Genomic DNA, 14,868 nt, shown 5'->3' with positions numbered 1-14,868 from the left:
GATAACAAAATGCAGTGCGTTATCTTGGATTTGTCCTGGACCAAAAACATAGCTAAGGCCGTTACTGAGATTATTGGAGAAATTTGAATATGGACTGTAGGTGAGACAAAATATTGTAAAATGTGAAATTTTTGTGATTATCATGCTGTGGTTATGTACGGGAGTGTCCTTGTTGTTCAGAGACGCACACAGAAATATCTAGACGTAAATTATGGCTGAGGCAACTTACTCTCAAATGGTTCAGAAAAAATGTGTGTGGGGGGGTGGAGTATTTGGAGGGAGAGAAAGAGACTGTTAACAAATAAAATCAATCCACTTAAAACTGGTGCTATAATGTTATCATAAATAGTGAAAACAAGGTCTGATTTGGTTTTTAAAAGTGAAACTAAAACTTAATTTTATGTTACACAAAATTTTAGTAATAGTAACTGGTCACAAATTATTGGAATGAAAGAAGAATGAATCAAGTGTTGATTTGGGGAGTTAGTAGCATTCACTCGTCCAACAGGATTTGTTGATGTGACTTTTTTTTTTTTTTTTTGGTACGCGGGCCTCTCACTGCTGTGGCCTCTCCCGTTGCGGAGCACAGGCTCCGGACGCGCAGGCTCAGCGGCCATGGCTCACGGGCCCAGCCGCTCTGCGGCATGTGGGATCTTCCCGGACCGGGGCACGAACCCGTGTCCCCTGCATTGGCAGGTGGACTCTCAACCACTGCGCCACCAATGAAGCCCCTGATGTGACATTTTTGCTTGACGTTTGCGTGTCGTTTGACCAAGACGATGGTCATTTTTGCAAAAATGTTCAAAGACTTCATCAGTTTTCCCAAGTGTCGCTGTTTATCCTTCGATATTCAAAGCATTCTTTTGAATGCTTGCTTTCTTTGCTTTCTTCCTCTTCTTCTTCTCCTCCTCCTTCTTCTTCCACTCCTCCTTCTCCTTTTTCTTCTTCTTCTACATCATTCAAGTTTATTTTTTTCCTCTTTTATTGTTAACTAGTTCAGCTTGGACAAGTCTTCATGTGTTAACCCCTTCGGTGCCTTTTGACCGGTTCTTCAGTGTCACTTTCATCAACCTGATATAACCCTAGTTCTTTTGCAAGATTTCCAATGTCACTTTGTTATCGCTTTCTGTTTTCTATGATTAAGACTGTCCAACCATAGTAAAAAAACTTTACCCTGGAATCTCAGTGGTTTAACATCCAAAGGCTTATTTCCCAATCACAATATCTGTCCAAAGTGTGAGGCTTCAACATATCACGGCTCCACCATCCCAACTACTTCATCAAGGAGACGGAGCATGGAGAACTCACGCCTGCTCTTCAGCCCGGAACTGCTTCAGCCTGGAAATGACATAAGCCAATGTTGCTTACAGCCCATTGGCCAGAATTAGTCACAAGGCTCTGACCTAACTGCAGGCGAGGCTGAGAAATGCAGTCTTTTCATGTGCAGAGAGAGGAAAATGAAACTGCGGCTGTCGGCCACACGTTGTGTTTGCCTTTTGTGGTTGGATGTTATTCAGATGGGGTTAGATATTGAGGGGTGTTTGAGTGGGGATGAATTTTTTAATTTTTAATTGAAGTATAGTTGATTTACAGTGTTGCGCTAGTTTCTAGTGTACAGCAAAGTGATTCAGTTATATATATATATATATACACACATATACATATATTTTCTTTTTCATATTCTTTTCCACTATGGTTTATTACAGGATAATGAATGTAGTTCCCTGTGCTATACCTTGTTGTTTATCTATTTTATATATAGCAGCTTGTATCTGCTAATCTCAAACTCCTAATTTATCCCTCTCCCACCCTCTTTCCCCTTTGGTAACCATAAGTTTGTTTTCTGTGTCTGTGAGTCTTTCTGTTTTGTAAATAAATTCATTTGTATCATATTTTAGATTCCACATTAAGTGATATCATATGATATTTGTCTTTGACTTACTTCACTCAGTATGATACTCTCTGGGTCCATCCATGTTGCTGCAAATGGCATTATTTCATTCTTTTTTATGGCTGAGTAGTATTCCATTATGTATACATATATACCACAACTTCTTTATCCGTTCATCTGTCAGTGGACGTTTAGGTTGATTCTATGTCTTGGCTATTGTGAATAGTGCTGCTATGAACATTGGGGTGCATGTATCTTTTCAAATTATACTTTTCTGTGGATATATGCCCAGGGCTGGGATTGCTGGGTCATATGGCCATTCTATTTTTAGTTTTTTCAGGAACCTCCGTACTGTTTTCCATAGTGGCTGCACCAACTTACATTGGGATTAATTTTATAAATGGTCAGATCATTAGGAAATATTTTCCTATTTGATCACTTTTGCTTTGTTACGCAGCAGGGCAGCAGGGACTGTGATAACGAATACTCAGACAGTGAGCTTACTCTGGTGCTGTGAAATCCCCATGGCATTGCCTGGTGGGTGGGGGATCTGGAACAGCATTTTAGCACACACAGAGCTACTCTTTCCTGCCCTGGTGCCCGCGGTGTGCTGCTTCGAAGAATTGCAGTGCTTTTCTAAATTAGGGATTTTAATTGGTCCTCACCCCTCCTCCTCCACAAGAATATCTGGCGTCCGGATGCAACAGAGAAGAGCTTCTCCTGCCAGACTTTGTCCAGTAAAGTCTCTAGGCAAATGAAAGATGGGAAGAGCTGTTTAAGATTTTCTAAAACCCCATGAAAAGTTGCTTATTTTTCATTTTCCTAGTGCTTTGTCACTAACAAATTTGAATTTCTTTCAAATTTGTTTTAGCGCATCTCCTCTGGGCTTTAAACACTACTACTCCGTGCGCCACCGTGCCCCGTGAAAATGTTGGTGCTTCTGGCTTTCATCATCATCTTCCACATCACGTCTGCGGCGTTGCTCTTCATTGCCACCATCGACAATGTAAGTTCCCTTTCCTTTTGACCGTCCCAGAACCTCTGGATCCTAGAGTCAGTAAAAGTAGGATTGAGAACTCCCCCAAGGTGATTATAATTTGGAGTCATCCTCCCTACGAAGCACACCCGTCTCCTCAGCCTGGGCCCGAGGACTCTCGGCCTAAGTGTGGTGGTTCGAAGCATCGCATGTGTCTGGACGGGCAGGGACCTGGGTCCTCTCATCCCTGAGTCCCCCACAGAGCCTGGCAAGATGCCTTGGCCGTAGGAAGCCCTTTGAGGATGTGGCTTAACTTCAGCTCTCTGCAGGTCATTTTCTTAACCGTGGCACGGTTGTCACTTCGGGCTGGATCACTCTTTCTGTGGACGTTTAGCACATCGTAGGATGTTTAGCAGCATCCCTGGTCTCTACCCGCGTGATGCCAGCAGCACTCTAGCCCCTAGCTGTAATGCCCAAAAACATCTTCAGATATTGCCAGGTGTCCCGTGGGAGGCAAAATCACCCTTGGTTGAGGACCATTGCCCTAGATCTCCCAGATGACCCATCCCAGGTGATCTTTGCCCCCTCCTGTCTCTGACATCTCCTTACTGACAGGATCCCTTGTTGCCAGCCCACCTGGCCATGCCCTTCCCGGCAGAGCTCATGCTTGGAACTTTCCCCATTCTGCCCATGAGCCCATGACAAATTTCGTTCTTTCCTTGAGCGTCCAGCTCAGAGCCGTATAGCATTTGATAAATAACCTATGGGCATAGATTAACATCCCTCCTGGCAGGAAATGAAGCTTTTTACCAGAGATGCCCCATGGCCCACATCCTGATCCAAAGGCCTGGCTTCAATCCTGATGGTTTCAGACTGTGGAGACATTTAGAGTCAGAAAGTCTGCTCAGAAATCCAAAAAGTGCACCTACAAGCAACCATCCAGTCTGGCTGCATATAGACTCCTGTCAATTAATCATCAAAATAACAGCAACACGGACCAGGACAACACCTGTCACTTAGGGAGTACTAACTCTGGCAGCACCTGTGCTCGGCCCTTTTATGTGCATCATCTCATCTAATCCTCCCCTCAGGTCTACAGGATAGGTCCTCTCCTGGCACTATTTTATGATGAGGAGACTGGGCCTCAGGGCATTTAGGGAGCCTGCTGGAATTGACATGGCAGGAAAGTGGCAGAGCTGGGATTTGAAGCATTCCAGAGGCTCCTGGCTGTACTCCTGTAAGGATCCTGTAAGGAGTGCAGTGATTGGGTCTGGGTTCCTGGAGGTTCTGGAAGAGCTGTCATGAGTGGCCAGGGCAGGGACCACATTGATGCTGTGAGTTAAAGTCCTGGGAACCTACCATTATCCAAAGGATCCACTCTCTGTGAACTAAGTGGTTTTGAATGTTCTTTTAGAATCTTCTTCTATTGCTTTCATCTAGTCCCTTGGGATCCTGAAAAGGTCCCAGACATAGTGAAAGGGATAGATTAACATTAAGGGCAGAAAAGCCATCAGCCACAGCAACAGCTAATCCTGTGGGTGTTTCTGTTACCATGGCCCTTACTGAGAAGACACAGGTGGGCATTTTTGCCAGTCAGTGAGTCATGCAGTGAGTTAGGAATCGCGCTTGGCACTACCCTTAGGCGCGTAGTGGGAGCTCAGTGACCGACTGTTGCCTGGATGGGGGTGGGGGGGGAGATTCCAGTCTTCGGGTGGACGGAAGGCAGAAGGAGGCCCATCTGGGGGCAAAGAGCAGCAGGAGCACAGAGAGAAACAGAAGCATTTGGATGGAAAGCAGGAGAGCCTTTTGTCTGATTATTTCATCCGAAACAGGCTCTCCCCGCTAGATCTCATCCTTTCCCTCCTCCCCTCCGGCATCGCCCCTGCAGTTCTGTTGGAATTCACCACCGGCTGCTCTTATCACCACCAGCAGAGCCTCACCTCCTCACCCACGTCCTGGGAGGGCCTGGACCTTCCCTTTCAGCAGACTAGTGGAGTGGGCATCACCTGGGAGCCTGTTAGAAATGCAGACTCTCAGGCCCCACCCCAGACCCCTTGAACCAGAATCCGCATTCTAACCAGATCCCCGGGTGACCTGCGTGCACACCGCAGGTTGAGAAGCACCGGTCCCGAATTTTCATCTACTCCTGTGCCTCACCTGATTAGGGGCCCGTGTTTTCATAATGAACGAACAGCCTTTCCCTGTGTTTCCGTTTCGTGTTACAGGCCTGGTGGGTAGGAGAGGAGTTTTTTGCAGATATCTGGAGAGTATGCGTCAACAACACAAATTGTACAGAAATCGATGACTCCATTCAAGGTGGGTGTGAAGCTGCTGGGAAAGCACTGAGTGACAAAAGATCCCTCGGGAGAAAGGCTTCCCTGTTGTATGACTCCTCACCCCTCCTTCATCACAGCCTGTGCAGAGAGGGGCCTGGCTGCTGCTCAGGGCATGCTGAGCAGGGGTCAGCATAAGCTGGGGACGGGAGCGGGTGGGGAAGCCAGAGGCCAGAGGGCACCAACTCCAGGAATGCTGGGCCCCACCCTTCTCTTCGCTCTTTCTTGGCCAAGCAGAGCTTCCCTCCCTCACCCCTTCTCAGCTTCCGCCCTCATCTAGAATCTTCTCCCCACCCCTCTAAATAGGATCAGAGACATCTGTGTTACTTCCCTGCATCTGAGCAGCCTAATGGGCAGAAACCTGAGAGCCGGCTCCTTTAAGAGCTGTGTGACCTTACCTTGGGCAGGTCACGTGAGTGCTCAGACTCTCAGTAGCGTCAGCTGTACATGCAGGTGACAGCAGTGCCTGCCCCTGTACAGGAGCCACAGTAGACAAAAGGGCTTTGCAGAAACAGAGAATCGCACCTAAAAACATGCCAACCCCTCTCCACTGTGGAGTGAATGGGTTGGTTTTCTGTTGTAGAACTGATAGAAGAGGCATTTTGGCTCCCAGTGCCTGATAAAATACTGGATGCCCAGTTAAATTTTATATCTCACATAAACAACTAATAATTTAGTATAAGTATGTTCCAAATATTACATGGAACATACTTATACTAAAAAAATTGTTTTTGTTTACCTGATCTTCAGATTTAATGAGCATCCTGTTTTTATGGGTTTTTTTCCTGGAATCCTATTTAGAGAGCAAAGGACCTTGATCACTGGGTCCTAAAGTCTTGCTATTCCAGCAATAACAATGTCAACATTCATAATAAAAGCAAAAATACCAATAGAAGGCATCATTTATTGAAGGTTTACTGGGAGGCATTGGGCTAAGTCCTTTACGTAAGTGATCTCCTGTCCCTGTCTGCAGGGACTGTTGGCCCTGTTTTAAGATGGGGAAACTGAGACACAGAGAAGAAACCCAAGTTCACAAAGTCAGGAGTAAATGACGGAGTTAGGATTCCAGTCTAGACATGACCAACTCTGAAGCCTGCATTCTAAAACACATAATGCAATCCACGCCACCTCCCCTCTGGGTCTGTTTCTCTGCTGTGCTAACCCTTGACCCTGGAAACAGCAATTCTTCCCTGTTGGAGCCCCACCGTTGCCAGGGTGCCTGGTCAGCTGGGAGCACTGGCTGTGCTCTGAGGCAATGTCTCCAAGCTTCTGTCATTTGCATACAATATCCCCTGTGTGCATTTCTTACCGCTTATTTTTCTTTATTTTTTTAAATTGAAAAAAAAATTTTTTTTGGCTGTGCCACGCAGCTTGCAGAATCTTAGTTCCCTGACCAGGGGTCGAACCTGGGCCCCCTGCAGTGGAAGCGCGGAGTCCTAACCACTGGACCACCAGGGGATTCCCTTATTTTCCTTTAAAATAACTAGCTGGCAAACTACCAGCCAGATTCAGTCCAATGAGCTAAGAATGGTTTTTATATTTTTAAAGCATTGTAAGAAAAAACAAGCAAAAAACCCCAAAAATAAGACAACGAACAAGGAACTGTATGGCCACAAAGCCTAGAATATTTACTGTCTGGCCTTTACAGAAAAACCATGCCAACACCTGCTTTAAAACAGTTCACTTTTTCCCTACATAAATTTATTTTAAAGGGAACTTTATCTGCCTATTGTAAGTGATACACTGGTATGACTTACCATAAAAGAAAGAAAACATTAAAAAAAAAACTACATTGAAAACCAAATGATGTTATTGAATTCTGAACAGATGCACTTGCCTTTTGATGGCTTTGAATCTGTTTCTGGTTCTTTCCTGGTTAAAAACCAAAACCACCACCAGCACCCAGATACTGGCAGGTGTTACAAAAGTGCAAAAGCACCAGGTGCAGAGCTCCTCTTCCTCCTTGGGGGTCCTTGGATGAATTTAAACACGAGCAGAGGGAACATTCCTCTCTTTAGGTGAGGTTTGGTTGTTCAGTGACCTGGTTGGGTTCCACCTACGTTCATCTCATCAGCCGACAGTGGTACATGCTGCACCCACCCCCCAGCTTTGAGAAACTCTGCTCTAAAAAAAATGAATCCATCTTTTTCATTAAAGCCTTTGTCTTAGTCCATTCGGGCTGCTAAGACAATACCATAGATGGGGTGGCTTGAACAGCAGATACGTATTTCTCACAAGGTGCCAGCAGATCCAGTGTCTGGTGAGGCCTCCCTTCCTGGTTTGCACACAGCCACCTTCTTGTTGTGTCCTCTCCATGCAGAGAGCAGAGAGCAAGACAAGTTATTGTGTCTCTTATAAGGGCACTCATCCCATTAATGAAGGCTCCACCCTCATGACCTAATCACCTCCCAAAGGCCCCCATCTCCTAATACCATCCCACTGGGGGTTAGGATTTCAACATATGAATTTTGGGGGGGATACAAACATTCAGTCTACAGCAGCAGCCATGTTTTCCATATTTGCCCCATCACCTGGGTTACTTGCTAAAAATACAGATTCCTGGTGCCCATCCCAGAACGACTGTACCATAATCTCAGGGGAAGAGGCCCAGGAATCTATTTTAAGAAGCCCCTAGGTGATTCCCGGATCGGGCAAAGTTGGGAAGCTCTGCTCTAAGCCAGAGGGTCACAACCTTGGCCCCACGCTGGAATTCCCTGGGGGACTTTACACGCCCTGCCCCACTTCTTGTCTGATCCCAACACCAGAGATTCTGATTTATTTTACCTCAGGGTAGCCTGCAGGATTTTTATTTTTAATGGAGCTATAATTTACAAACAAGGAAATGCACACTTCTTAAGGGCTCAGTTCAAAGTTTTGACAATTATATATATATATACCCATGTAACTATTATCCAAAGCAAGATAGAGAACATTCCCATCACCTCAGAAAGTTTCCTTGAGCCCTTTTCCACTCACTTCCCACCACCCCCTGCCCCAAGGAGCAGGGTTTCTGACTTCTGTCACCATGGTTCTCTCTCTCCTACTCTTGGGCTTCATATGAAATCATATGGTGTGTATGTGTGGGGGTGTGGGGGTGGGGCTCTGGTTTCTGTTCTCACCGTAGGGAATGGGGAGGGGGCTAGATGCTCTCTGAGAGATCCAGTGGACCAGGATCCATTGCTGTAAATGTTGGATTAAGTACTTACAAATCATGCTTCCCTCCAGTCAGTTTCAGGTAAAATTGAAAAACAACAACAAAAAAGAGGATTTGTCCTTAGGTTTTCCTCTGCGGCTTTGGGCACTGTTCCCTCACCTGTCTTAGCTGCATCCTGGTCATAACATCCAGCCCTTACGCAGGACTCCCTTTTTGCTAGCACCGCCCGAAATCCTTACATAGTTGAGTTCATTCCATGTTCCCCCACTGATGAGGTGGGAGCTATTGCTATCCCCATTTTACAGGTGAGGAAACTGAGACCCACACAGGTGGCTCCAGTCCCTGCGCTTGACCCCTTCATAGCCTCACCTGTGTCCTTCCCACACGCAGTGCCCTCCACCCAAGACCAGCTCCTTTATTCGCTGAAAATTCCCGGTGCTGAGCCCCAAGCTCTCATGCCCCACTCACTAAGTCTAATCTGCAAAAACCCTCACTTTCCCTTTTCCTAAATAACAGTCACAAGGCTCACCCTCTTAGAGGGTATTTTGTGTCCACAGAACACTTCCAGAAGGTCCCTCAGCCCTGTGAGGCCTGTATCGCCAAGAATCCCTTTGGAGGTCTTTGTACGGTGCAGACCCCAATCCTGACGCAACCCATCCCATTCCAGCCTCTTGATCCAGAATCTGCCAGGTTGGAACCTGAGGATTTGTACTTTAAATAAAAAACATGACCATGAGCCAGGCACTTGGGGGCAATACCCAAACCAGGAAGACTGCAGAGTGGGTGGTTCTTGCTCCATTTTCCAGATAAGGATGTTGGAGATCATCTGGTCAATTGCACAAATGGACATTGGAGGGAGGGGGTGTCAGGAAGACTCCTTGGCTGCCCTTGTGCTCATTCTGTGCAGATGAAAGCCTGGTGCCCTTTTGCTTCCCATCATCCCTGCTCTGGAGCTGGCACTGTGCACCCCAGGGGCCCGGGTGGTCTGTGGTCCTCAGTCATGAGCTCTTGCCCTTTCCCAACAGAATTCTCCACGGTGCAGGCGGTCCAGGCCACCATGATCCTGTCCACCATTCTCTGCTGCATTGCCTTTCTGATCTTCGTGCTCCAGCTCTTCCGCCTCAAGCAGGGAGAGAGATTTGTTTTAACCTCCATCATCCAGCTCATGTCATGTAAGTAAAAGGATGGACTTCTGGAGTAAACACTCTCTTCCCAGCCAATCATGAGTAGAAGCTGGGAAGAGTGTGGCAGGTGAGGACTTGGAAAGGAGAGGTTGGCAGCTGTGCCATGATGGGATGTTTTATACTTCAGACTTCAGATTTAGTTAGGGGGTCAAGAAAGGCGTCCTGAAGACACGAAGCCTGAGCTGGGATCTCTAGGGTAAGTAGGAGTTGCTGTCTTGGTACAGAGGAGAGAAGCATAGGTCCCCCAAGGAAAATCTGGGTACTTAACCTCATCCTACCACTAATATCTGTGAGTGTTGGTGATTCAGTGAGGATGCTTTTGGCTGCAAGTAAGAGAAAAATCCAATTAGCAATGACTGGGGCTACAAAAACCTTTACTTTTTTTCTATAACAAATCGCTTAAAGGTGGAAGGTGTCAGAGTTGGTTTGGCAGCTCAGCAGCAGCATCAAGAAGCCCCACTCCTTCCATCCTTCCATGCTGTCATCTTCAGAGTGTCAGTGATGACCTCATGGCCCCCAAAAGGCTGCTGCAGCTCCAGACATTCATCCTGGCCTAACAGTTTCTAAAACAGTAAGCAAGGGAAAACACAGCAACAAAAAAAATGCTTTCTCCTCCCACATCTCCCTCTTTTCGGGGTATTATATTTTTCACGGAAGGATTTTCTGTGGCCAGAACTGGGACACATGGAACCATAAACTATAGCAAGTAAACAGGAACAGGATTGCCAAGAGGGGTTGGCAGACTAGGGCCCATGGGCCAAATCTGGCCCACTGCCTGTTTTTGCAAATAAAATGTTATTGGAACACAGCCCCGCCTACTCATTTGTGTATCATCCATAGCTGCTTTCATGTTGCGACAGCAGAGTCGAGTAGTTGCAACAGAGACCGTATGTGGCCTGCGAAGCAGACTACTTCCTGCCTGGCTGACCGATGGCTTGGACCAATTATGACCCTTTGGGCCGGGTAGCTGGCTGCCCAAACAACATTGAGTTCAGCTAGCAAGAATGGGAAGCAAAATGGCTACAGGGTAGTCAGCAATATTCTGCTACAAAATATTAGTTGTAATCTTTCCAAGAGACTAAAGTAAATACCTACTAATAACAAAAACTGAAGTTTGTCTTCAGCTCTGACCATAGTCCCCTCAGGTCCCTGGTGCGTGCTGTGGTCTGTGATTTATTTGGACCTTGGCTTTCTTCCGACAGGCCTGTGTGTCATGATTGCAGCTTCCATTTATACAGACCGGCGCGAAGACATTCACAAGAACAACCCAACACTGTACGCCCTGACCTCGGACGGCAGCTACGGCTACTCCTTCATCCTGGCCTGGGTGGCATTTGCTTTCACCTTCATCAGCGGCCTCATGTACCTGATACTGAGGAAGCGCAAATAGAGCCCAGGAGCTGGGTCGCTTTCGCTGCAGTACAGAATCCACGTTCAGATAACCGTTTTGTATATAATCAATTTTTTTTTTGTGGTTTTTCTAGCAAACACATTGTTTCCTTTAAAAGCCAAAAGGAGAGAAGAATTTTTGCATTCTTGAGATCAGAGAATAGACTATGAAGGCTGGAATTCAGAACTCCTGCCCATCCGAAAGACTCAACACAACAAAGCCAAAAATCCAGCAATGCTCAAATCCAAAAGTGTTCAGCAGGATCTTTCTTAACCATGGGGATGTAATGTGATGTGACAAGAGGCCAAGAAAGCCAGGTCTCGGGGGACATCTTCCCCTAGGTTTGGGCTACGCTGAGCCTCCCTCACCTCAGCTCTTCTTCCTGAATCTCTCTGTGTTAGTGGTAGAAGGTGGAGTGAGGGGGGTCCAGGTAAGGGAGGAAACCTCCTCAGATGTTTAGCCAAGTTCCACATGAGAAACAGGTATAGCCCCTGGTGTTCTGTCTACATCCAGACCAGAGCCCCGACCCTCCTGTAATGGGCTGGGTCCAGAAAGTGCCACCCAGATTTGCTGACAAAGTCACCTGCTTGCCTTAGGGAAGGTGAGCTTTAACCTGGGTTTCAGATTTCGGCTCACCCTAATCTCAGCATGTGACCCCTAGTAAAATGCAGGCTATCAGGGTCCCTCCCTAGACCTACAGAATCAGTCTTCAGGGATGGGGCCGGGGAACATGCATTTCTAACAAGCTCCTTGGTGATGCTCAGGTGCCTTAAGATTGAGGACCACGGTCCCAGGGCCAGGTGAGCAGAGCTGCCTCACAAATGTTAACGATCTCATCATGTCGAGATGGGGAGGTGGGTCTAGACGCCACTGGAGGCCCAAACCTTGGCCTCCATCAGCTATTCATTCTTCACTGTCTCTTGCACAGCTGCTCACATCTGGACCATCCAAACTCCAGTCCCAGGCCTTGATCCCGATAGCCAGACACCCTGGGATGGGGGTGCAGCCTCCTCCCTACCCGAATTCAGAAGGCCTTTTCCTTCTCTTCCTGGCCTGCCTTCAAGACTGCCTGGCCTCTACTAACCCCCATTTCTGGAGCCTCAGAGGACCGTTCACCATTCCTTCGTTCATCCGTCAACATAAATGATGGGATGCTTATGCCAGGCACAGGGGAAACCATGTCGAGACAGTCTCTCTCCTTGTGGGGCTCATTGTCTAGCAGAGGAGACAGATTAAAAACCAATTAGAAAAATGAATTACAAAGAGCAGTGAAGGCTGCAGAGAACACAACCAAGGATTCAGAAGAGAGGCCCGTGGGTGGGCAGGAGGGAACCTACCCTATGCCTGCCTGTTAAAAGCATTTAGGATTTAGATCAGCCTAAATATCTCACTCCACTCAGCCCGAACAAGGTGGCACTGATGGGGCGGTGCTGTGTGCGTTACACCCGGAAAACACTTCCTTGCCTGGAGGGGCCCAGGGTCCTGACAGCAAACGAAGCCCTGGGAGGGTCCCAGATTGCCGTGGTTCTCAAACTTCAGTGGGTACAGCATCTCTCGGGGGATGCTGCCTGCTAGGGTCTGGGTAAGTGCCGCCAGGGATTCAGAGACTGTACTGAGGGGTAGGGCTCTGGGGAGCTGGTCCTCAGTGCTGTGAGGTTTGTGGCAACGCGGGGACCTCGGGAAGTGCCTACGGGAGAAGCTCTTGGCACCTCACTGTCTTTTCCCTTGTGTGTCGTGAGCCTGCTGCCGGGAGGTGCGCCTGGGACCCGTCTGCGCATGTCAGCACTGGCACCATGTAAATGACCTTCTGCTACGTGGGGCAATGGTTTGCCCTCAGTGCAATTCCAGTGGAGCTGGGGAAATGCCTGGTTTGAGTCGTTTAGGGCCACCGTGGATACCTCTTTAGTGCAGGATTGGGTTTTCTCTCCATCTACCCATTCACTCATTCATTCATTCGGCTTCAACAGAATATTAAATGCTTACTGTGTTCCAAGCACTGTGCAAGGCTCTGAAAACACAGGGGCAAGCGAATCCAGACATCTTGCCTGAGACAGGGCCCCTCCCACAGAGAGGCCACCAGCACAGTACAGGGGGACGTGGGGCCAGAGGCAGGACAAATGGTCACTTCTTGCCTCAGTGGAAAACTGTCATTACTCCTGTTTTGGGTAGGAGTGCGGGTCACACCCCTGGAGTTGGCAGGATGCTATGTATACCTCGTGGAGGAAGGTGGTTCTAAGTGCCCCAAGCTTTCTGCTCAGGCGGCTTTTCTATAATTCCCTGGTAGTCACAATGGAAACAAACAAAACCCCTTAGAACCAGAAATCTGGAAAGCCTTATCCCCAAGCAATGCATGAATTTCCATCCCCCAAAAACTTCAGGAGTGGGTATCTGAAATGACCCATGGATTTTCCTGGCTGGTCTCCACTACTGTTTAGCATTCAGTGCCCACATCCATCTGTGATGCCGGGGCTTTTTGCGAAACAGGAGTGCTGCCTTTCCCCCTGTGGTGTGACGTGCCCTGGGGAGGTGGGAAAGGGGATGGCACGAGCGAGAGAATACCCAGCCTTCTTACCCGTCAGTAGGTTCAGCCCTCACTTGGTGCTTATGATCAGTTATTCACAGACAACAACAAAGACGATTAGCTAAGACATCCAAGAAGCAAGTATCAGGACCAAATATATTACTGGTAACAACTGCATTGGAGGGAACTGTAGTTTGCATATTTTAGGACATTTTTATAAAGTACTGTAATTCGTTCATTTGAGGGGCTATGGATGGAGACAGACTAACTCATTTTTGTTACTTGCATTAAAATTACTTTGGGTCTCTGTTCAAATGAGTTTGGAGAATGCTTGATATGTTGCTCTGCGTGAATGTTGTTCATACCCGAATACAGGGAAATTGGAGACATCCCCCCACCCTGCCACACACTCTCTGCCATGGGTTGTGTGCCTGTGCGCATCCCTAATCAGGCTGGATTCATAAGATGCTCTATATTCACTGGTGATGAAGAAACCGAGACCCCCAAGCCCGTACGTAAGCACACTAAACACGGTAGCTTGAATAGAAGCTGTAGCATCATTTAAAATCTGCCTGGGTGGGAATTACTAAACTTGCTAATAGTTGAAAGGTTACTCACAATACAGCAAGTTGGATAGTTTTGTCTATTGGGGGGCAGTGGTGATGGGGAGATGCTAGGGAAAGGCGTAGAGGTTAAGTTTGAATCTTGGTCGGGGGACAAATGTGATTTTAGGGTAGTTAGATACTTTCTACTTAATGTGCCTTTAAAGTAGTCCATTTTCTATGTTTTGTATAATCTGAAACTGTACATTGAAAAATAAAGTTTAAAACCAATTGCCCGGAGCAACAGACTCTAATGTTCCCAGCGGTGCCAGTATCTAGAGGAAGAAGCTGCTGTCTGGAGTGGCAAGGGGTCATTTGATTTCTCATCAAGATCATAACATGTGGCTTTTACAGTGAGCCAGGGATATCTGACAATTGGCCATAGGACGATTTCCCACTCCCTCTGCTGCTTTCCCGGGCCAGCTTCCTGGACCGATGACTGGCAGTGGCACAGGAGCCAACACCTTGAAGGGCCCCATGCTTGGTTAATGATCTGCTAGCGCTGTCTTAAAACTCTTCATGATATTTGGACAAACAGCCCCACATTTGCATTTTGTGATGGTCTCTGCAAGTTGTGTAGCCGGTTCTGTTCTCCAGTTTGTATCTAATAAGACTTTGGCTTTAAAGAGTTTGGTGATGATGAAAATGAGACTATTGTAATAGCGCACTCTCCAGAAAAAAAAAAGAGAGGAAGGAAGGAAGGAAGGAAAATTCAACCAGAGAGAGAGAGAGCTTTCATTTTAACCTAAGGAATGCCCAAAGTAGTAACAGCTCTCTGTCTCGGGAACTCACACATTTCCTTGTCTCCACACAGGGG

The 14,868-nt window shown here is 47.2% G+C and overlaps 1 protein-coding gene across 2 annotated transcripts in view; it reads left to right on the top strand.

The window, feature by feature from the left end:
* The window catches only part of EMP2 (epithelial membrane protein 2), a 39,657-nt gene extending 25,375 nt beyond the window's left edge, over positions 1-14,282 (top strand). For both annotated transcript variants that reach the window (XM_060031735.1, XM_060031734.1), the window contains exons 2-5: positions 2,763-2,897; positions 5,093-5,183; positions 9,380-9,526; positions 10,741-14,282. In XM_060031735.1, the coding sequence (XP_059887718.1) occupies positions 2,820-2,897; positions 5,093-5,183; positions 9,380-9,526; positions 10,741-10,928 (504 nt within the window). In that variant the 5' untranslated portion in view covers positions 2,763-2,819 and the 3' untranslated portion in view covers positions 10,929-14,282. The remainder of the gene's footprint in view (positions 1-2,762; positions 2,898-5,092; positions 5,184-9,379; positions 9,527-10,740) is intronic.
* The last annotated feature ends 586 nt before the right edge of the window (positions 14,283-14,868 follow it).

The sequence above is a fragment of the Delphinus delphis genome, chromosome 15, assembly GCF_949987515.2.
Source record: "Delphinus delphis chromosome 15, mDelDel1.2, whole genome shotgun sequence".
NCBI lineage: Eukaryota > Metazoa > Chordata > Mammalia > Artiodactyla > Delphinidae > Delphinus > Delphinus delphis.
The sequence above is the reverse complement of the archived record's forward strand: the minus strand, read 5'-3'. Positions and strand labels throughout refer to the sequence as shown.